General features: G+C 41.5%; 1 protein-coding gene across 6 annotated transcripts; it reads left to right on the top strand.

Annotated features, from left to right (window-relative positions):
• The first annotated feature begins 371 nt into the window (after positions 1-371).
• On the top strand, positions 372-20638 carry rorc (RAR-related orphan receptor C). 6 transcript variants are annotated; one of them, XM_076737915.1, is made up of 13 exons: positions 372-640; positions 759-862; positions 6388-6417; positions 14690-14775; positions 15404-15545; positions 15640-15990; positions 16087-16188; positions 16271-16392; positions 16713-16845; positions 16950-17057; positions 17158-17268; positions 18764-18873; positions 18974-20638. In XM_076737915.1, exons 2-13 carry the CDS (start codon positions 811-813, stop codon positions 19139-19141), a joined length of 1515 nt encoding a protein of 504 aa, XP_076594030.1. In that variant the 5' UTR covers positions 372-640; positions 759-810; the 3' UTR covers positions 19142-20638. The 6 variants fall into 6 exon arrangements, with proteins under 6 accessions (XP_076594030.1, XP_076594029.1, XP_076594026.1 ...); XM_076737914.1 differs by having other exon boundaries at positions 376-640; positions 755-862; positions 18974-20627; XM_076737911.1 differs by having other exon boundaries at positions 463-640; positions 804-862; positions 18974-19276.
• Positions 20639-22886: the final 2248 nt, after the last annotated feature.

The raw sequence follows: 22886 nt of genomic DNA, 5'->3' as shown, positions 1-22886 counted from the left end.
TGAGGTATTGCATAGTCTACCTTTATTTAAATAACCCCCAGCTGCATGTGTTGCACGTACAGAGGCCTGCAAGTGGCTTGACCAAGTCGTTAAAATTACACCAGCATGTCAAGAGGGATTTTATGTATGTTAAGTGTGTTATTTCCCATGTAGCTGTGTGGTAGAAGGCCAAACCTGCACCGGGATTAATGTCCTTTCTATGCATTGTATTTTCTCGATTAGTGTGGCGGAAATTTGTGGCTGCAACATGGGATTATATTTCTCAACAGAGCACTACAAAGCAAAACCCGATCCGCTGCTATTACGTAACAGCCGGTGACATAACTCTCTCCAGGCCGGGACGGTCAGAGCGCACAGAGAGCGCAGGGAGCAGGAGGAGGGGGGGGGACCGGGGCGCACGGCTTGTGAACGGCCGGCCGGTCCAGCTGCACTCTCTCCTCTCTGCTGCTGCCTCGGGGGGAATTCAATTATTTCAAAACAACCACACAAGAGGAGGTGTGCTGTTGACCGAGGGAGTGCTGACAGAGGGGGTAAGAAGATGACCGAGTTGTGGAAGCCGCTGTAAGGACAGTGAGGAGGCGAGATGGCAGTGCATGTTTTCAAATGCCTGCGCCGGCCCGGGCGCTAGAACAAGCAACAGGTAGTATGAGAGCTCCAGTTCTGTCTCATTGCCGTCTGAGTCAAATGGAAGAGGCAGGTGGAGTTCAAAAAGCGTCTGACATAGCAAGTCGTCTGTGGTTTGTGTGTGTGTGAGAGAGAGAGGTGAGTGTATGAGTGTGTAAGGCCACCTACTGTTTTGACAGGAGAGTTATGGAATATGAGGAGCCCGACGTGCCCCCAGCTGACACCCCCATCAAAAGAGGTAAGAGGATCCACCACTGAAGTTTCATTCTGCACATTGCATTCAGACTGCTGCAGCATGTGTGGGCTGCTTGAACTGTAATGCCTCTGCAAGTAGTATGAAAGGTTGCTGAATAGTTCTAGCTGGTTTTTGTGTTGTAATTAAATTCTAAAGCCTTATTTTATGTCCCCTCTCCCTTTTGGCCAAAGCAAGCCTTGCTCTGATCTCCCAGCATGCCATTCTGTACCCATTCCCGCCCTGTTCTGCTCATCTGTCCTGCACCAGCAGACTCTGTGTCTCTCTTTTGTCTGTCCTTCCTGCACTGTGTTCACGATTATCTTCTTTCCCTCCACTCTCATCCATCTTTACCCCAGTAACTCTCCTCATCCCTCTGACTGGGGTGTGGTTAAGGTGCTGTGAGAGGGTAAGAATGGCAGTAAGCTGGAGTAATCCTTTGGGGATTAGTGCTTATTTTTGCTTCTGTTTTTGGTCAATGCTTTTCTATTCAGAGCTCTGCCCGGCTAAAATCAAACTGTTGGCTGTGGCTTGAGATAAGTCACCTGGCCCCTCTGCCACACAAACCCACTGCACACCTTTCCTACTGCTCTCATTGCACAGCAGCACAGTTTGCTAGAGTTTACCTGCCCTGCTGTACCAAGGGTGACTATATGAACAATGGCTCACAGTTTAAAAAAGTGCAGAGTGCAAAAACAAGTATTTACCCTTGACTCAAGTAAATGTAGCAGGATCACAGCTGACTAATGCTCCATTGTAAGTCAAAGTAGATGGACAGTTCACCAGCTTGAGTAATATATTCACATTCTGTCTCTGTTTGTTTGTGTTGAGTGACGTCTTCTGACATGAATAGAGATATTTAGTGGTACTGTCATAGAAAGAGAGGACAAGAGTAAGAATTTAAAAAACTTGACTGAAATGTAATTGTGTATTCAACTGTACTGTAAACGTAGGAGGATTAGAGCTGAATAACGCTACATTCACAGTCAAAGTTGTGCAAGACAGTTCGTCAGTACCAGTGATATCGAGCCATGCAGACAGTTTCGGTTTTATCTGACACTGAGACGTCTTTCTCAAAGCATTGCCATTTTTCTTCAAATAAAATACATAATAATACACCAGACCATGTATGTCTAGAAATATTTTTAACTGTTTTTTTATATTTATATATATGGCCGTGATTTCAAAATTTGAACATTATGAAGACAGACACATACACGCTAAGAGTAAAAGTAAAGGAAATGTGCTAATATTATATATACAGACGCTGGTACGAGTTAGTCTCACATTCTTCTATTCTTTAATCATATTTTTCTGGCTTTTTAACTCACTTAAACGCATTTAGAAAAAGTCAAGGTATACTCAACTTGGGAAATTAGTCTAAAATGATGCAAAAGGAAGCTCGAGCTTGACCAACATGATATACAGTATGATACTATAACAGAGTTGAAAAAGACAAATTTAACAACCCTAAATGCTACTTAAATGTGGGGTGAGTCATTCTGGAGAAAGATTGTTGATACCTGCAGAATTTGAAATTCAGCGAACATCTCCTCGCGGTCTGTTCAGCATGTGTGCTGAAAACAGCCCGTTTTTTTGTACACAGCTCCAGCTCTGCAAACAGGAAACAAACAAAGTGGCTCGGACACTGTTCCAGCCAATCAGCAACAGGTGCTGTGCTGGTGCACAGGACGAGGGGACGGTAGATTGGGGGAGTGAGAGGAACGGTAAATCATTGTGTCATTGCATTGTGAAGAAGTAGACGTGGCAATATCGACAGTCGGTCTCCATAATAACTCAAACCACCTTTCAGGAGAAACAGATGTTAAGGGGTTAAAGGTTTTTGTAAAAAAAAAAAAAGAAAAAAGAAAGAAAAAAAAGAAAAAGAACAACGTGAGCTTACTTGTCAGGTCCAGGAACTGCTGCGATGCTGTTTTAATCTGGTTGAGGGAGAGTTTCAGTGTGGTTGTACACCTTTTGATACTGCTGAGATGGCTCATCTTAAGGTGACGAGTGTCTTGGTTTTAGTGGCTGTTGTGGGTGTCTCATTTTTCTCAAGTCCTGGGTTTCGTGTCTGGTACTGCTCTACATTGTTTTTCTCCTGAATGTGGTGTAAAACCGGTCCTGTTCAGTATTGGATACAGACTTTCTGTGGTGCCCCTCAGGGATCTACTGTGGGCCCGACACTCTTCTGTATGGACTACATATGTTATTATGCAGTGATTTGTGTACTTATTATAGTGGTTGTTTACACAATGGTGACACCCATCTCTTTGTAAATACAAATAAGGTTGAATTCATTTTTATGGGACAAAAAATACTTTCAGTTCTAAAATTCCAAACCATTTCGGCCTTTTTGCTGATGCATGTTGACACTCTGTAAAGTCAATTTTAATCATTTGGTAAGTCACTTTTTTCAATCACCATAAAACTGTGAATCTTGTTTTTATTGCATCACACTTTTATTTTGTCACATCTTGACACATTGTGTTTTTTTTCTTTTTTTTCAAGCAAAAAGATGCATAAGAAGCATTTTGTGCCTGTAGTTTAGGATAGATTGAACTGGTAGTGGTTTTTGTTTGTTTGTTTGTTTGTTTGTTAGGACTCAGTGCTGTGCTAGACCTACTGTATATTAGCAAAAAAGATTTAAGGATAATTGCATTTTTTGGTCAATAACCTACCGTAACGCTGACCAACATCCAAGCCTGCTGTATCAGGTTTGCTCGCAACTGAATTTGTGTATTGTTATGTGTATTTTTGTTTCACGTATTCAGTATATGTTCATTTTTTGTTGTTATTTTATAAATTACTTACGTTTATTTTGTGATTTACTTATTTATTGGCTTGTCCTGACCATCGTAGACTTAAGCTCAGTAGCTTATCTGGCTCTTATATCGTATTTACGTTTTGTTTCTGTTCTGTGTCGTATGTGTCATACTTTGTACTCTGGCAAATTTGTCGGCCTGCTCTCTGGGTTCAGTGGTCTTCAGTGCTGTTATGTAACGCAGCAACTGTCGCTTCAGCAGTCAGCTTAGATGTCAGAGTGCTGAGACGTTAGGGAGATTTTGACTGATGAGTGGTGTTGATGTTTGTGTCTCTGTAATCACCACGGTCACATACAGTGACTGTGTGTGTACATGGTGGTGGGTTTTTGGCCCGGCTGGCTGGCAGGTGTGTGTTGCCAAATGTGTACATGCTGTGTCACATTTAGTTTGGACGGAAGCTGACGTTGGTGATTGCATGAGATTCTTTTTCCACCGCCAACCACAAACCACAACCGTTCACTCCATTTTGCGTAGAGATCACTTTTAATAAGTCAACATCGTAAATACCACATTTTAGAAATGACAGCGGCTTAGCCTGAAATTCAGTGTGCTGCGGCTGACAGACCATTTAACCTGCCTCATTTCTGTTGTGTGACTGCCAAAGAACAAAACCAACCATATCTTACAAATAATCTTTATTTCTGTATTTTAGGGAAAATGCTGCTGTGCATTTCTGACTAACGAACAAAAGGACGGTCTTCACAGTTAATGCGTTGCTTCTGTAATTGTCAAACATACTGGCTAAGTTCAGTAACCCTCAGGTTCCTGGAAACATTTGAAACCCATCAAAGAATTTAAAAATGCATTGCTCTCAATTTGGCAATGCTGCTCATACTTAGCTCTCAAACGTTCCTTAACGTATGTATCTTCTTCATTTTATTTAGCAATCACCGTTGCTCAGTTAGTGTTGAAATTTGTGTGTGCATGTGTGCACGCGCTGCTCTGCTTTCATTCCATGCTTTCTGCTTATGAAGCAAAACTGATTTGATGATGGGAGGAAAACAGTGGAAACCACAGAGGGCCTGATCTGGCGCCAGACAAAGGCCGGCTAGCTCTACATCTTCCATTGATGCTTATCTACCCTGCCTTCAAACCTCTCTGTCTCTCTCTCTCACACACATAAAGATGCACACAACTCCAGAAATAAACCCCTTGGTTCAGACCGTCCACGCATTTACCCACACTCACTGCAACTTTTCACACAATTGTGGTCAAACAGGCAGACAAAAAAGAGGACCTATTGCTTCACAGACACAGACGCCCACCTTCCTCTGCCTTTATCTCCTGTGTGTGTGTATGGGAGCTGAAGAGTCACACAAACACAGCACAGGCACACACTAGGGTAAATAGGAATCTTCTCATTTAATCTCTCTTGCTATCAGTGAGGCTTCTTATCTGTGCACAGGCCGTTGTACATTGGAAAAAATACTAATAAGTCCTGTGTTCTGCAAACCCTGTTCCAAACTGCCTTTGTGTTAGCCACAGTTTGAAGCCTGGCCGGGTTGGTTTCTGTCACATCTCATGCTCCTCTCGTTTAATCCCTCGATTAAAGACTGACTGTGTGTTTCATTTTCAGCATGTCGCATAGATGACTGTGGGGTGACATGCTCAGTTGAATATTTTTTTTTTTAAATCATTTACCAGGTTTTTATGTCACATTTAAATAATGGTTTGCACCACTGTAAGTATGATGTTTCACTGCAAAGCTAACCCTGCTACAGTGCAGGTTTCAGTGGTGGAGGAAGTATTCAGATGATTATGATGAGTATTCAGATGATGTAAAAGCAGCAATATGAAATTATGAGTAAAAGAATGGAATTTTACAAATTTTCTAGCAGTACTAGCAACGAAATATACACAAAAGTGAATCCATAGGATTTGTGTGCATGGACACAAATTTCCCATTTTTTCGTAAAACCATCGCATGACTTTCAAACTCATGTATTTCAGTTGGAAACACCTTCGGTGCCTTGACAACGTCCACTGTTGCTCTCATTCTGTGGTTAAGTTGCCAATAATAAACATGCAACATCTGGTTAGACTCTCAAAATAAAGCTTGCTGACAGACATTTCAGGCACCAAAACTGCTTGGTTAGGTTGGGGAAAAAATTATGAATTGGGTTAAAATAACTACTTCCTTAAAAAACTCAAAAGTGACAGTTGGGAATCAAACCTCTGTGTTTGACCCATCCATCACCTCCCTGTGCAGACTCTTTATACTACGATTGTCCTAGTTTGAAAGTCCTGCTCAGTGTCACGAAATAAATGGAACATTTGTGTCCATGTACACAAATCTAATATATTACATTTCTTTACGGTTTCACGAACTGCCCTGACGCTGAAATAAGAGCACTCATAAAGATTGCCCTTTGTCGTTGCTTTATTATTGGACATGTATTAATATGTAAGCAGCACTTTCATGTTGTAGTTGGTGGTGTCACGGAAAATATAATCTGGAAATATAACTCTGGAAACCCCATGTTTAAAATCAGATGTGACCCTCCTTAAAAAGTACACTGTGCTGGTCAGGCCTGACTTCAGGGTGGAGTTGGACACAGGATTCCCTGAGTTGAAATCTAATGTGTAAAGCCCACGAGTACGATTCTGTTTCTAAAGCATTCCCTCAGATACTCACATGTGATACAGCTTGTACTTAAACTACGTGCTGTGTAGTTTTGATTCACTCACTACATTCTTCTCCTTCAGGAGGAGCCGCGTCCAAGAAGACTCATTTAAGTAAGTTCTCTATGAGATACTGTATCTGTGTGTTCGCATGGCTGTGTGTGTCTGTGTGTGGTAGTGATGTTGCTTGTGTTTGTGCTAGATATTTGTGCATGCGTTGTGGTTAACTTCATAGTTAGTGAACATACAACATTGCACCTGTACAGCAAGTGACATGCAAACACACACACACACACACACACACACGCACACTGTGGTGTCACTGGAGGTGCGCTATTAGCAACATGGTGTGTGTGTGCTGTGTGTTGCACCTGTGCTGCCCCCTCACACACACACACACACACCGCATACACACGGTGATGAAAATACCAGCTACTCTGGCATCTGAGTGCAGATGACAGCGATAACATCTTGTCTTTTTTTAAACTTTTTGGTTTAACACTCTCTGCCACAGCTTTAGCACACCTGGTTGTGTTATCAAGTGCGGAGATGCTGCGTGTAACACACCGCCAACCTTCGTTTTAGGTGGTGTGATGATAAAACAGGCCTGAATAATAAATGATTTTATTGATTGTTGCTTGTGAGTGAGTGCACATGTGTGTAGAACCAGAGTGGAGGGATCATCCAGGATGTCGTGTCAGAGGTTAGCAGTAAGGACGGGGCGTGAGATAGAAAGCCATGGTGGTCTTGTGTTGTTCGGTTTATCAGTCAGGTGCTATAGATGGAGGGATGAGAGGGGGAGAAAAAGGTAGCAAAGTGTTTTTACTCATCTACTGTACACAGGCATAGTTTTGAGCCACCTGTATTGTACTTGAGTATTTCTACTTTCTTCTATTTTCTACTTGTACTCCTCTACATTTCAGCAGGAGATATTGTACTACATTTATCTGACAAATGAAGTTACTAGTTACCTTTAAGATCAACATTTTCCATACAGATACGCTTGTAAAAGAGTAATTTAACAGTGCGGTGTTAGTACTTTTACGCAAATAAAAGATCTCTGTGCTTTTTCTTATTGCCGTCATTGTAAAGAAACACCCACGTGCATCATAAGCATCTGCAAAGGACAAATTCAAGAATCTAAATTGAAATGAATTTGAAAATAAAGAAAATTTGACAGTACTGAACTGTTTTTATTGCATCGCCCTGTTGAAAATGATTGGATTGAAATTTTCAGAGAGTGACTTAAAAGTGTCAGACGGTATAAAGCAAATTTTTTGACGTATGTCTAGAGTGAGGGGGTGAAGGACAGAAACAAAGGTATGAAGAAAAAGTACCTTGAGAAAGAAGTCAGGGCAGGGGACAGTCCCCCATTTCTCTGTCTCTCTCTCTCTCTCTCTCTCTCTCTCTCTCTCTCTCTCTCTCTCTCTCTCACACACACACACACACACACTCACGCACACACATACACACACTCACCGATAGGCACGCTAACAAGGAAGGTGAGGCGGTGACAGACACTCAAAAGTCTGAATATGTGTGCTAAAGCTGCAGTGAGCACTCGACCTGGCTTGCCAAAGGACGAACGAAAACAGAAGAAAGCCTGAAAGAGTGAGAGAATAGATGGTGTGGGAAAAAAAAGTGTGTCAAGCGAAAGAGTATTGTTAGACAAAGTGAGAGGAAAAGTGAGTTTGTGAAAGTGGGACAGACGTCTGAGACAAGTGGAGGAGTGAGGATGATGCGAGGTAGGGATGAAGATCTTTGGTGTGTCTGTGCGTGTGTGTGTGTGTGGGCAATACAATCAAAGATGTTTTATCAATTAGATCAATTACATACTTTTCTCTCCAACCCACTCTGATTTTAAAGTTTACAGTTATTGAAAGCGATGACATGACTGCGACCCGATGCTTCTGATCGTGCACCATGTTGTTATCAGCATGTCGATAATGTCGTGTTTAGGTTTTAAATAGCTGTGCCATTGTTCAGCTTTCATCCAATCCTCGTAAAACGGTTTTCATGCAGAATTTTTAACTTTATCGGGCTGTGTGATTAAGCTTTTTACTGCAGATCTGCACACATATACACACGGTTAACCTTAAGAAGGCGGATGTTTTTGCTTGTTTTGAAATTTTGAAAATGAATTGATTGGATGACTGTTGCTGTATGTTCACATTGAGATATATATATATATATATATATATGCACACATTATTTATGGTTCAGTTTTATAGTTTGGTAACATGACTGAAAAACGAGCTCCCTTTGATGCATTTAAGATTTGAATCATGTCTCAGATATTTCTACCCTCTCTCCCTCCCACATGTACAGTGCACCTCAGGCAGCAAGCTCAGCTGACTTAAGGTGTTGAGAATGTTTTGAGGTCTTGAGTGCAAAAAAAAAAAAAAAAAAAAAAAAAAAAAAAAAAAAAAAAAAAACCCTTGTAACAAGTGTGAAACTTTAAACAAATTTTATGCGTTTTTGTTTGGAGTCACGGCTTCTTCAAGATAAGTAATACAATTAACAAATGAAACCACTGAAGACCCAAGGGACCTGGTCACTATTTGACATGTGAAGTGTTACGAACCCTATTGCAAAAAACACTTCCACCCAATTCTAAGCAACGTAAAACTGAAAGAGACAGGAAAACAGGATGCTTCACAACCGCAGTGCATCAGCTTGAATGGACTGACTCCACGCACACATACAGGATGCACAGGAAATGCTGCTAATGTCATGACAATTTGATTATTGAAATGATGCTTGATTTATTATCCAAAGTGCTTTAAAAAGAACAGACTAAAAACACAGACAATGCACAGAGAAGTGAAGAAGAAGTCTCTTACAGACCCTCTCTCCTGCAACATGCAAACACGCAGGTATAGATGCACACACACACACACACACACACACACACACACACACACACACACACACACACACACGCTGATCTGCAGCTGGTTGTTAGATGGCGCCTAGATGCAGCGTATCTCTGCCGTGCAGCTGTGTGTGGATTCTGTGTGCATGAAAGAGAGAAATGGAGGCTCCCGTTGCTGAATATGTGACTTTGTGTTCTTATGTCTTCACTTCAGTGATTGACAGTTAATGATCTAATTCTGTGATGTTACACCCTGGCAGTAGGCTGAATGCCGTCACGCACTCACACACACACATTTCACATGGCTTTGTTGTTGTGTTCGGGGGATTCCTGTGTAGATTCATATACAGTTTCTTTATCACAAAGGATTTCCTTGTTCCTCTGGGTACAGAAACCTGCACAGCACTTCCAAAGCAGCTAAAGCGTTTGGCCTCAGATCAAAGCTAACATCAAATCGCAGGTGACACATTCCCCCCGTAAACATGGTAAATGAAATACAACCGTTGAGCTGATTCATACCCTCTGCTGCTGTCAAAACATTACCTCTTTCAAACACCCCCAAATTCAGCCCGCACTTCAAAGTAAAACATGGTAAATCTGATGCTAATTAGTGTTCAGATCAGCTTTGATAATTTTCTCAGATAAGGTAGGTAGTTTTTCTCACACTGTTGTTGTGAAATAATGAATGAAACTCCGTAGTGATCGATTTCTCACATTTATGTAACAACAGGCTCAGTTTGATTCTTAAAGCACAAAGATATTTAACAGCCATCGACCTGGAGTCAGCACTGAAATACTTATAGCCAGAAATACGCTTCAGAATAGTGGCGTGAAATACTTCTTATTAAAATACCCCAAATACCCCAGTTTGTCTTTATTGGCACTAACTATGATGTGTTTCAGTGTTTCTGTTTGTTTCTCTTTTTTTGTTTTCTGTTCTTTTTTTCTTTTTTTTTTTTTGTATCTCCTTAAATACAGTTTACAGTTAGAAACTGCAGTCCTAAATTTTGGCTTCTCATACTGGAAATGGAAAACTGGCTAATTTTAATTTTGTTTAGAATAATGTTTAGAGCTTTCACAGATCCTTTTCCGCTTTGCACGACAGCATCAATGAATCAAATAATGACACAATGGAAATTTGATATGACATTTACCTTTTATTTATTATATTTGTTGAATGCAAATACATGAGAAAAGCATACATTTATTTTTATTATTACTGTGTATGCTATTTTATTTTTTTAACTACAGCTATGTGGCGGTATAGTCTTTTTTTTCCCTTAAATTTTCATACAATAGAAAAATAGTGTGGTTATTACGCAAGCGATGCATGATCTTTTCAATTAAAAAGACGCTGAAAAGAAACTAAGTAAAAATCTTTAAAGTATAATTTACATGCATTGCAGTAGATCACGGCAAAGACAAAAAAGACTTTCTGAATTATTAGTAATGATGGGAAGAATTATTATTTGAATTATTTAAAATCATCTTACGTAACTTATGAAAACCGTGGTGCGGTAGAGAAAACCATTTGTGTATAAACCTCCTGTCCTGGGTTTTATGACATGTTATTACAGAATTTGTGGTTCATTAATAGTCTGTGTGTTTCAACTGTCTGTTTGTGTGTGTGTGTGTGTGTGTGTGTGTGTGTGTGTGTGTGTGTAGTGTAGTGTAAGGCTGTGAGGCGTGTAGATAAACTTTGCTTGCAACTTCGCTTGTGTACTAAAGGTAAGCTTCCGTCAGAGGAAAGTTGAGGTTTTTTGTCCGTTTACAGTGCAAAGAACAGACTGCTGACAAAGTGATTTTAGGCAGAGTAGAGTTGCGAGTGGCAATATGTATCCCCCCCGCAATCACATATACACACACGCACAAACACGTATGCACAAACGCACAAACACATATACACACACGCACACACAGCCACTCGCTCAGCTTCATGCAAAGGTACTTTGACTACAGCTGAAATACTAGGCTGAAACACACAGATCAAGCCTTTCCTTGTGATTTCATATATATAAATATAAATAAAGGTGACGCATATTGACGACTTTTTTTCAGGCTCGTTCAACATCATTTATCATATCAGAAAGCCAAAATGTAGTACTTACTATTGTCATCAAACTTTAGAATCACAAAAATTGAGAACTAAAGAAGGAAGTGATCACAGTTAAACCTGTGCATGTTTCATGATTTGCTGTTCTGGGCGGAAGCTGGTCTAATTGACAGATGTGCTCTTTAGGTGGGAGTGTGTAAGTCATTGATAACTCTGATTGAAAGTAAATCAGTCCATCTCTGTGCGGCAGTGTCTTGGTATACTTTGCATGCGGAAGCGTGGGAGGTGGCACTCTTTTATTTAGACTGACAGACCAGAATATTTCCATCACTGCACATCCACTCTACTCAGAGCTCCTCACATCTTAACATTATCTAGCACATGATGTTTGATTTTAGGATTTACATTTTAAGTCGCTTGGATTGGTTGTTTTGCTTAAATCTCACTTCAGTAAGAATATGTTGATGCAGCTTTGTGTGGTGTGTTTATGGTTGGTATCATACTGCACGGCGTTACTGGAACACAGCGGAAATATAAGATATTGAGGGTTTGTCAAAAGTAAATCATAAGACTGGGGAGCAAATGAAGCTTCATTTTACTGATGAACAGTATCGTGCACAGAAGCACGTAAGACCTACAGTAAAAATTACTTTTTAACCCAAAACCCTTACTAACTGGGTCATGCTGAGATGTTGAGCATACCACATGAGGGTGAACCAGTATAAGCTATTTAGGCATTAGGCAGAAAAAAAAAGTGCAACTTTAATTTTGCTCTCAAAGCGCTCTCTTATACAACCCTGATTCCAAAAAAACTTTGGACGTTGTGTAAAACAGAAATAAAGCAGTGTAATAATTTGTTGATCCTTTTTGACGTGCACTCAACTGAAACAGTACAAATACAATATATTCAATGTTTGACCTCATCTACTTGATTTTTGTAAATATCTGCTGCAGCATGTTTCAAACACGTTGGGACAGGAGCAACGAAAGACTGGGAAAGTTGTGGAACGCTCCAAAAACACCTGTTTGGAACATTCCACAGGTAAACAGGCTCATTGGCAACAGGTGATAGTATCATGATTGGGTATGAAAGGGGCATCGTGGAAAGGCTCAGTCGTTCACAAGCAAGGATGGAGAGAGGTTCACCACTTTGTGGACACATGATTTTATAAAGGATATTAATTCATGGGCTCAGGAACATTTCATTTGCAATGGAATTCTGTTTTTATTGCTGTCTGGAATCAAGGTTTTACTTTGTGCTAGACACAAAACCCCCTGCTCTGTCACTGAGAAGGACACTAATGGAAGGAACAGAGGTGGTTTAGTTCTTTTTCTGTATTTCTATCTCTCACATTCATGCACACACAAACACACCAGAGATGCTGGTTTGATTGGTCAACGCCTGTGGCCTCAGATACCAGGGTGAGACCAAAAAAAGAAAAAAAAAAAAAAAAAAATAGTAGGTTCCAAGCAGTTGCCTGCTGTTAAGTTGATTTCCCCTTACAGATACTGGTGAGGTGACACTCCCAGCCCATCAGAGCCACACTGTAGACACTGTTTTACAGGTGTTGTTTTAGTTTAATCAGAATTTGACCTAAAGCTGCTTTATCGACCTGCTGCTAATGTAACCTTACTTAAGAGTTATCTGAGCTATGGCTGGCTATTGGAAGATCCGTGTGTGTGATTTCTGTGTGTCAGTGTGTGTGAGTGCATGTATGCGTGTATGAACAGTGAAAGGTTGCGGGTCACAGTGGATTTCCTGTTGTTTGAGGTTGACAATCAGAACTGAAAAACAGAGACCACTCTCCGCCTACCCTGCACTGCTGACAGAAACGCAATAATAGTCACAGCTCAGTAACTTTATTTTACTAAACAAGCAATTTAATGATATGTGACATTAAGCTTTCAGAGAAGTGTTTCTGTTGAGTGGTTCATTTGGACCGAATCATCATCTTGTCTTATACAGTCAGTCCCTTGTTGAATCTGTGAAATACACTAATCCTTATCATGGTGAGTCCTACAGTTAATCAGTCAGCTCTGTTAGTACCAACTGCAATCTCAAAGGTTGTGCAGTGAGTATTTCTGCTTCATCACACATACCCGCATTTCACATCTGCATTTAAAAAGTGTTAATACCTCAGAGCGGTTGTCCTCCTCAGGAGCCTTCAGGTGATCCCTGTGGCACCAGATAAAGAGGGCACACACTGACACACTAACACACACTCGTGAACAAATCTGACACAGTTATGCACGGAAATACTACTGCATATAAGCATCAACGCGCAGATGTAACGATCACACTGTCAGTGCATTTGTGGAAGGAAGAGAGGAGATGACAGGAATAGATAAAAAGAGAGATTTGTTTTCAGCGTTAGAAAGAAATAACAAAATGACAATACTGTGTGCTCCGCTTCCTGGTTGTGTGTCATCATTCAGTGTTACTATAAATATGTTAGACGATGTGAATTATGCAATACACAATGCACACTATAATTGTATTGGAGATGTGTTTGTCAGGACATGCTGTGAAACGGCTCACACCTCTCACCAAGACGATAAACGCTTACTGCAATTTATCAAACAACTCTGATTCTCACAAAAATCGCCACTAAGCAAAAAGATTGAGGGGCGTGAGAGCTCACAGAGATCAGGGGTATGGGGGGAGGCGAGAGGGGGATGGCCGTTACTGGCAGTGATGTACATTACTGGCAGCTGTGTCCTTTATGAGCGAGACAGAGAAGGATTCACAGAGAAAGAAATGACATGAAAGAGGGCCAGTCAGAGTGAAAGAGAAGCCAGTCAACCACTTGAAAGCACTCTGAGGTTGACACCTTCATATTTTACGCCTTTCTCCATTTGCAAATATTCCACATCCTCAGAAGGCTCTCTCCTTGCGTATTTGATGTTATTTTGTTCATTTATTATTAAGGCAGGAGGTGTTGTTGGAGGAAAATACCTTTGGTTTTCTCTGGTCACACAACAACTGATAGATGTTTGAGGGGAAGTACAGCACTGAGTTCTCACAGTGGGAATTACTTTCCAGTTTATTTCTTTGGGTGAAAATGTGCAGTGTCATTATGGTGTTGGCATATTTTACTGTTGTAGTGACAAGCTGTGTGCTATAGAGGTTAAAATTGATGTTTTAGTGGATATTAAAATTATCCATGGATTGAAAACATGAGGAATTTGTTATTGTTTGATTCTATTGACCTTAGAAAGTGCTGATGTGCGAAAGACGAAATCCAGGCTACGCAGGACTGAATAATCTACACTTGATCTTGGGCTTGATCAAGTATCTTTGAGCTGATTGACAGACAAACCTACTGCTTGTATGCTTACAGGTGTGTGTTGGTGTGTTACCTGAGTGACAGTGAAGTGGCACCTGTGTGGAGAAAATGTCGAAGAGGACTGCATCTGAAAATGTTAACATAATTGCTTTTACTTCTATGTCTGTTTAGCCCAGATTGAAGTTATCCCATGCAAGATCTGTGGTGATAAGTCCTCAGGAGTGCATTATGGAGTCATCACTTGTGAGGGCTGCAAGGTGAGGTGACAGCATCCGACACGCACTCACTGTACAAACAGGCATGACATCAGTATTAAAGAAACAGTTCAACATTGAGAGCAAAAAGCTTTGCTGTCCTGCATAAAGACAAGGAGACTGATACCATCTTCACGTATGTCTGTCCATTCAATATGAAGCTCCAGCTAGGAGCCATTAGCTTAGCTTAGCATAAAGACCGGAAACAAGGGCAAACAGCTAGCCTGGCTCTGTCTAAAAGTAAAAAGATCCTCCTACCAGCACCTCTAAAGCTCAGTGTGTAAACGAACACACTGTAGTTTGACGGATGATCGTGTGTCAAACTGTTTCTTGAGCAAGTGTTACTTCTTGGACTGTCTGATCTGTGTCAGGCGAGCTATTTCCTCCTTACACGATGAGCTAAGCTAACCACAGTGAGACAGAGGGACAAAATACTTAATAACATAGCCACAATAATAATCATAGTACAATGTGCAAATGTGAGTGTGCCGAGGGTACTGCAAATGTGTAAGTGGTAAATAAATAATAATACATTTTGAGAGTAATGATAAAAAATGCACAATATAATAAAAATAGTGCTAAAATCAGGTTTCTGTTGGGCTCTGTTAACGACGCGGTACCCTCTCCTCAGGGCTTTTTCCGGCGCAGCCAGCTGCCGACTGTATCCTACTCCTGCTCCAGGCAGAGCAACTGTCAGATCGACCGGGCCAGCCGCAACCGCTGCCAACACTGCCGTCTGCAGAAGTGCTTGGCACAGGGCATGAGCAGAGATGGTGAGACCCAAGCACGCCCGCGCTGTATAAACTGCAAAACGCATCACTCACAGCATTTGTTTATTTTCCTGCGTTCATTTTGTGTCCTCCTCAGCTGTGAAGTTTGGCCGGATGTCCAAACGTCAGCGGGACTCTCTGATCGCAGAAGTGGAGAGGCATCGACAGCAGCAGCAGCAACAGCAGCAGCTTCAGGGAGACGCCCAGTCCGTCTTGTCCTTCCCCACCAAGGCCCGTCAAGACCGCTCCCCACAGCTCCTTCAGCCCACGGCCTACTCCTTCGGAGGGGAGGCCGAGCTGCTCACTTACACCGCTGATGTTCACCCTTACCTGGTGTGCTCCCCGAATGAGTCGCAGGTGTCTGGTATGATCTTCCGAGGCTCCAGCATCTCTCCCACATTGAGATCCCAGGGGAGGCTGGACAACAGCGGACACCCCGACGTAAGAGGTGAGGCTCTCGTGTGCACTCACTTCACTGTGTGCTGTTCCCTTCATCCCCCTCCGCTTATTCCTCATTCTCTGTCATCTCTGTTCCTTGTGCCAGGATTTGACTCCAGACAGCCGTCTCATGATCTGATGGCCATTCATCCCTACAACCCTCTGGAGGATCCTTACAGCCTCTATCCTCACTCTTTGAGAAATATAGGTCAGCAAACATTTGCACAGTGGGCTGACATGCTTCTAAGGCTCCTGTAACTTTTAACATTTAAAAGTCTTTGTTTTTTCAGATGAGCTGTGTGCCAGCATCATGCGTTCCCACAGAGAGACCAGCCAGTACAGAATGGAGGAGCTGCAGGCTCTCAGATGGAAACTGTTCAGCAGAGAGGAGATCCAAGCCTACCAGAGCAAAGTATACCAACCTGATGGCTGTTTGTTGCTTCTCAGGCTTCCTCTTGCATTTGCGTGACTATACCCAAAACAAAACAAGACATTTTAGATGGCGTTAGGATAAGGCCACTTTTGATTTTATGCTCAATTTAAATTTAACGACTTTGTTGATCCTCAAAAAAATTGCTTATCAGCAGTACATATACTAGAGGAATATATTAGAGGAAGAGCAGAGCAGTAGACTGAAAGGCTAGGACAGTTTAGGTGGCATGAGTTAAAATTTTGCTTGATTTGAATGTTATGTTGCAAAAGCATTTCTTACAAATAAAGTCTCGCTTTCAGTCAGTGGATGAGATGTGGCAGCACTGTGCCATCCGACTGACTGATGCCGTGCAGTATGTGGTAGAGTTCGCAAAACACATCCCAGGCTTCCGTAATCTCAGCCAGAACGACCAGATTGCTCTGCTGAAGACTGGTGAGTTTACCCTTCTCTTTTAAGTAAGGACGTTCAATCACAATCTAAAATGATCTTAATCTCCTTCCTCCTAACTTATCCCATTTCTTCCTTTCCTCACTCAGGCTCCATGGAGGTAGTCCTGGTCAGGATGAGTCGGTTCTTCAACACAGAGAACAACACTGTCTTCTTTGATGGGAAATTTGCTGGAGCTGAAATCTTCAAGTCTTTGGGTGAGGACTGAAGCACAAAAGCAGTTCTGAAACCATTGTGCTTGTGCACAACATATAAATTGGCTGGTTTATCACCGCTCTGTGGTTTCTTCTCTTGCAGCATGTGGTGATTTAATCACAGCGGTGTTTGACTTTGCTCATGGCATGTGTGCCCTGAAGCTCACTGAGCAACAGATCGCTCTCTTCAGTGCTCTGGTGCTGATCAACACAGGTAAGATTAACTCACAGGTTTCTCAGTTATGTAGCATTTTGGGAAGACACTTCACTTGCGAGCTGCAGTTAATGACTTCTTTGTTACAAGAGAAGAGATCTGCGTCCTCATAATACTTTCTTCCCTTTCAAATGGAGTGTGAGGGTTTTTTTTTATGTGACTGACAAATGAAAATCTGGTCAACGAAGACTCGTCTCACTGACTGTTTTGTCGACTTTAGGGCTATCTCAAACCCAGACATCATTTTCAGATTTACATTGATGGTTCTTTATGACTAAATGTAGTCAGTGTATCACAGAAATGTTTCAGACCAAAAAGTTAACATTTTGAAAGAGTAACATATTCATCATTTTCATCACCTCTAGTTAAATAATTGAAATATTCAAATCCTCAGCTTTTAGTGGACATAGATCAGACAACTTGTTGAACCTTTTAGCATCTTTTCCATCACATTTAGCCATGTGGTTTCATTCATTCATTTATTCATTCCCACTCAAGTAGCCTTTCTGCCCCCCAGTGGCTGTAAATAGACAGGGTAATACACATAGTAAAAGGCCACACAATGGACCAGGGTAACAGCTGAATACTCTTTTTAGCTTAGGAAGGTTCCTGAGTGAAGTGACACGGAGGTCTCTGAGTGGCAGCCATGATAAGAGCTGCTTCGGTGCAGTGAAACATAAGAATGATGATATGTACAGTTGCGGATTTGTAGGCTAAATACATTATGCCTGTGTTGCATAGATTTAACAATTATTTTCAAAATTTCATAATTCCATCATACAAATCTGAGAATGTTTTGACAGCATACAGCAAACTTGAACACTTTACATACATACTATATGTCAAAGCAGCCACAGCAACTACACAGTCAACAACACAGAACTGAGAATGAGAACTGCAAGGAGATGAAGAGGGAGAGACAGCGCCTGGACGAGGGCGAGAGATGTGACCCACGGCCAGTTCATCATAGTTCAGTACAGTGAGGATACAGATGTCTCATAGAGGAGACGAGCGGAGCCTAAACGCGGTTGTATCTGTCCATCTGTCACTGTTAACAGAGACTCCAGTCTGCAGTGTAGTTCATGCACGTCGCTTACAAACCACAGAATTTTCTCTCTGTCTCTCTGCTGGGAGTCTGCATCACACTTTCTTTTATCATCTGATGGTTTTTGTAATGCCTGGATGTAGGGGGTGCTGCAGCCTCCTCAACATCCTGCGTCCATAGGCTACCTGTATTCCTTTTTTAATTTAATTTCCAACCTTAGTAATGAAGTAATAGGTCACTAACATCCACCTTTGCATAATCAGTGTGCATCTAAGTGTGGTGCTATTAGTGCTGTGGTTGTCTTTTCCTAAGGTCCAGGAAAAGTGTTTGGAAAAAGACATAGCCATCCAGGAACCATCACATGACTGTAGAGTGATGTGTGTCTATAGTGAGGCATACTCTTTTAAAAAATAAACCCTTTTTATTCTTATTTTTTGTCTTTCTGTGCAGACCGACCATGTCTGGAGGATAGAGGCAGGGTTCAGGGAGTGCAAAGAAGCGTGGAGTTAGGACTCACACACATTCTACACAGAGACAACCAGGAAAATCTAATGCAGAAGGTACATGTCTCATCATAGAGCAGATGCTTTCTGTTTAAAGAAGAAAAGACACTATTCTTTGATGTGCATGTCTGTGACTGTGTCTGTGTCCTCTCTGCAGCTATACCAGAGGATGGCAGTGTTGCGCTCACTGTGCAGTCTGCACATGGAGAAGCTGCGCTGGTTCAGTCAGCGTTACCCACTCACTGCTCACTCTCTGTTCCCTCCCCTCTACAAGGAGCTGTTTGCCTCTGAGGCAGAGCTGCTGCCGGGGACCACTCACCGATGATTCCCTAGAATATGCAAAGACACATGCGCACACTCACACACACACATTCACACATTATTTTAAATTTCGTAATTTCTTCCTGACAGAATCTATTTTTCTAATAATGAAAATAAATGAGAAAAGCACAGTAATCGTAGTGCGTTAAGTGTTACATGAGTCCCAGCAGAGGTTTTTTTTTTTTTTTTTTTTGGTAGTTTGTGTCAAGCATAAATTTCAATCTTTTGATAGCTTAAATCTATTTTCATTATTCCAAGGAAACATGTATACTGTTGCTCTTTGACAGCACCTTGTCCGTGGGACTCATTCTCTCTCAGGATGTGCTATCGTAACTCTGCCAGCTGCAGGTACTGTGTCACAGTGCGTTCAGACACGCAGATTCAAAGAGGCAGGACACTCCTCATTGTCAGCTGAAACAATCGTAGTCCACCTAAAATCTGTCTTCAGAGTATAAAACACTGACCGGCTGTAGAATTAAAACAGGACCTTAAAATGTTTCTGAATGCTAATGTAATCAGCTTGGATTCCATTGTTTGCCTGTTTGCACAGTTCGACCAGGTTAAGACATAAGGAGTGAATTATACAGTAACAGCAAATGTGCAGGCAGAGCCAAACAAACACAAGCCCTTATCCTGCTTCTCTTCCCGTGAGAAGTAAACATCACATTCCAGGAGCGAAGTAGCAACATCAGACAATCAAAGTCATGATCATATACGATTTCATAATATAATCAGCATTACATAATCCACCTTTCCAGTGTCTATTCCTGCTTCAATATGTCCCAAAAATTCCTAATTTCACTTAAACATGGCCAAGTATGTACACAGCCCATTTACTCCTTATGCTCAATGCCAGTTTGTGAGCAAGCATTGTGTCTCTCAGTGTTTTCGCCACCAAAGAGAAAGATTTGGGCGGCAGCATTGCTTCAGTGCATGTGCTTGCTTGCGGCCGAGGATCAGAGAGGCAATAGTGCACTAGAGGAGGCTGATAAAATGTTAGCTGTGTGCAATTATCTCATGCTTCAGAGTGACAACCAGTTGTTCCCAAACCAGCCAGAGGCACTCTCTCAGTCATGCAGAAGCCTGCACAATAGGCTGCAGCTCACACTCCCCGCTCTCAGCCCAACATCACCGTTGAGTTATACTCTTTCACTAATGTTAGCTATTTAAAGGTTAATATATTGCATAACAAGTATTCCTGACAAACCATGAACAACAGGAAGACATCAGATTGTCAAATGCCAGGAAACTATAAGGTTGTCCTCACTGCGGCAACCTCACACTGTACATACTGTATTCAGTGCTAAACACACCCAAAAAACAAGAGACAACTTGCCTTCTTGTGTCTGTACATCTCTTGAGAAATGTTTCCCCTCAGGTGAATGTTGTCACACATTGACTAATAACTCCCACAAACCAACAGTATTTCTAAAATGTTATCCTTTGTGTTTGAGTAAATCCTCACAGGCTTTCCTGTCTTTTAAGCTTTGAAAAAATTTAGAAAAAAAAAATTCAATTAAAAAATGTGGAGATACTGTAGCGTTCTCCCCCTCTGTGTGCAAACGTCTCCTTTTTTCAGATTAACTTGCATATGTTTTGTTTCCTCGACATATCTTTGAATAAAGCCGTGAGTAACGAGGAAATGACGAGAGGTTTCAGCATTAAATACTGTGTGTCCACATGTAGTCCTCCCTGTTTTTGGAAAGGCTGAGATTATCATGAATATAATCCCATGTAAATCTTCTAATAAACTGCTGAAGCTGTGACACCAAGGTGTGGTAACTTTGTCTATTTTTGAAAACAATGTGTAATATGAACAGTTACGTAAACTGAGACATGCAAGAATGAAGAGATCCTGTTATGCATGAAAAGAAAAACCTGAACTAAGCAAAACACAGTTTAGTCACAGCAGAGAGTCACAGCTCTGACGTGGTGATTTATCATTCTCATCAGCATATTGAAGAACATCCAGACATAGTCCCAGCACCGTACTGTGGGACTGCAGCTGCAGCACTTCACACAAAGGAAATATTAGTCATTGTGGATGACCCTTCTGCAGACTCCACCAATGGAAAGTTGTCATCAGGTTGTCAAACAGAAACCGTTGCTAACCAAGTTAAGAGGAAGCAAATTAAAAGACTGTGGATGTGGTAAATATGACATTTTCCTACCAAAAGCCACAAAGAACTTAGGTTAAATGCACCTCAAGCCATGCTAGAAAACTAGTAGTGCTTTTATCTCATTCTGTGTGCGGTTGGTTGCTAAAAGGCAACTTGCTAAACAACTTCCATATGCAGTGATTTTTGCTTTTGTATTTCAGTTTGGTTTGGAAAGACATCAGGTAAACAGTTCTTTCTCTCATTTTGAATAGAGGACAGCTACGCAGCCACTCTCTGTTTACTTAATGCCTTTTCCCCACTGGTGGCAACTATTACACCCACAGTAATCCGAGGAGTGGGAGCCCTCTTTTAATTTCCTTTCCAGTGGTTTCTTCTCTTTTTCTTATAAGATACTTTTGCTGGTAAAGTCGATGCAGACATGGAGATGACCTCACTTAATTTTTCACTCCTGACAGTAGAGGAAAACAGTCAGAAACTGGCCAAAATGTTGTAATCAAACCCTGGCAGTCTGCACTGTCAACTCATGCTCATATTTTGACCTTAAAAGCAGTTTTCAGCAGCCTTAAAGGAAGCTAAATCTGTTGCATTTGATTGTCTCATTACTTTCATGACAAACAGCAGCCGTCTTTGTCCAGAGTATGAGAGAGGGAGAGAGAGCTGCAGCCCTGACGGACTTTGTTTGCCATTCTTAGCCGTCTGACCTCTCGGGGGAATTTCTACCCAGGACAAACACTTCTGAACAGTTTCCGGACCCCCATCCCTCACAACCACCAACTGAAACCTTTGATCCTGATATCTACTGTATATGATGGGAAAGAGCTGTGGGCAGAGCAGCAAAGGCAGGATAATCCTACCAGTTTGAGCTGTGGCCTATAGAGAGCAAACCCTGGAAACTAATTAAATCACAGTCTGCAGCTGCACAGGGAGTTCTTCTCTGGTCCGATTTGGCTTTTTACGATAACTTGGTGGGAGGGATTGTGTGGAGGTCACAGTTGGTCTTTCAGACTGGAATCTGTGAGGCCATGATAACCCTGGACCCAAACAGTGGCTGAGATAACACAGTAGCTGTTTCATAGGTTTGATAAGTAGGGCAGAAAAAAACATAAGCGTTTTTGTTAAAGGGGAATTCCACCATTTGGGATACCTCAGTTTTGTTGTTTTCAGATTAATAGACATATGTCATTTTAGTAGATATTGTAAGAATCATGCAAACAAATACATTTAATTTATTAAATATTTACTGTTTGTCAACTATTGTACAAGAAATGTTTGCTAAAATAATAACAATGATTCACTTTGAATCACTTATGTGAGGAAACCGTGCAATTTGTCCAACAATTACCTTGCACGACTTGTTTATCGGTTTCAGTAAGAGCTGCTGATGGGCTCAATCAGAAGGTGATAATTAAGAGCTGGGCTTAATGGCAGGGCAATGAGTAACGGGTTAATTGCGCTCGGGCTTTGCGAGCTTTTACCAAAGCCGAAACTATAATTTAAGAGCACCCTAACAGCACCCAGGATCAGTGCGGATCCCTCATGAGTCATGTTAAAAAACTTCCTCCCCTCCCTGTTTCCCTCACCCCGCCTCATCCCCCACTGAAACCCCACAACAACCATAAAAACAGTTTG

Source organism: Chaetodon auriga, chromosome 8 (genome assembly GCF_051107435.1).
Source record: "Chaetodon auriga isolate fChaAug3 chromosome 8, fChaAug3.hap1, whole genome shotgun sequence".
NCBI classification, from domain to species: Eukaryota; Metazoa; Chordata; class Actinopteri; order Chaetodontiformes; family Chaetodontidae; genus Chaetodon; species Chaetodon auriga.
The sequence above is the reverse complement of the archived record's forward strand: the minus strand, read 5'-3'. Positions and strand labels throughout refer to the sequence as shown.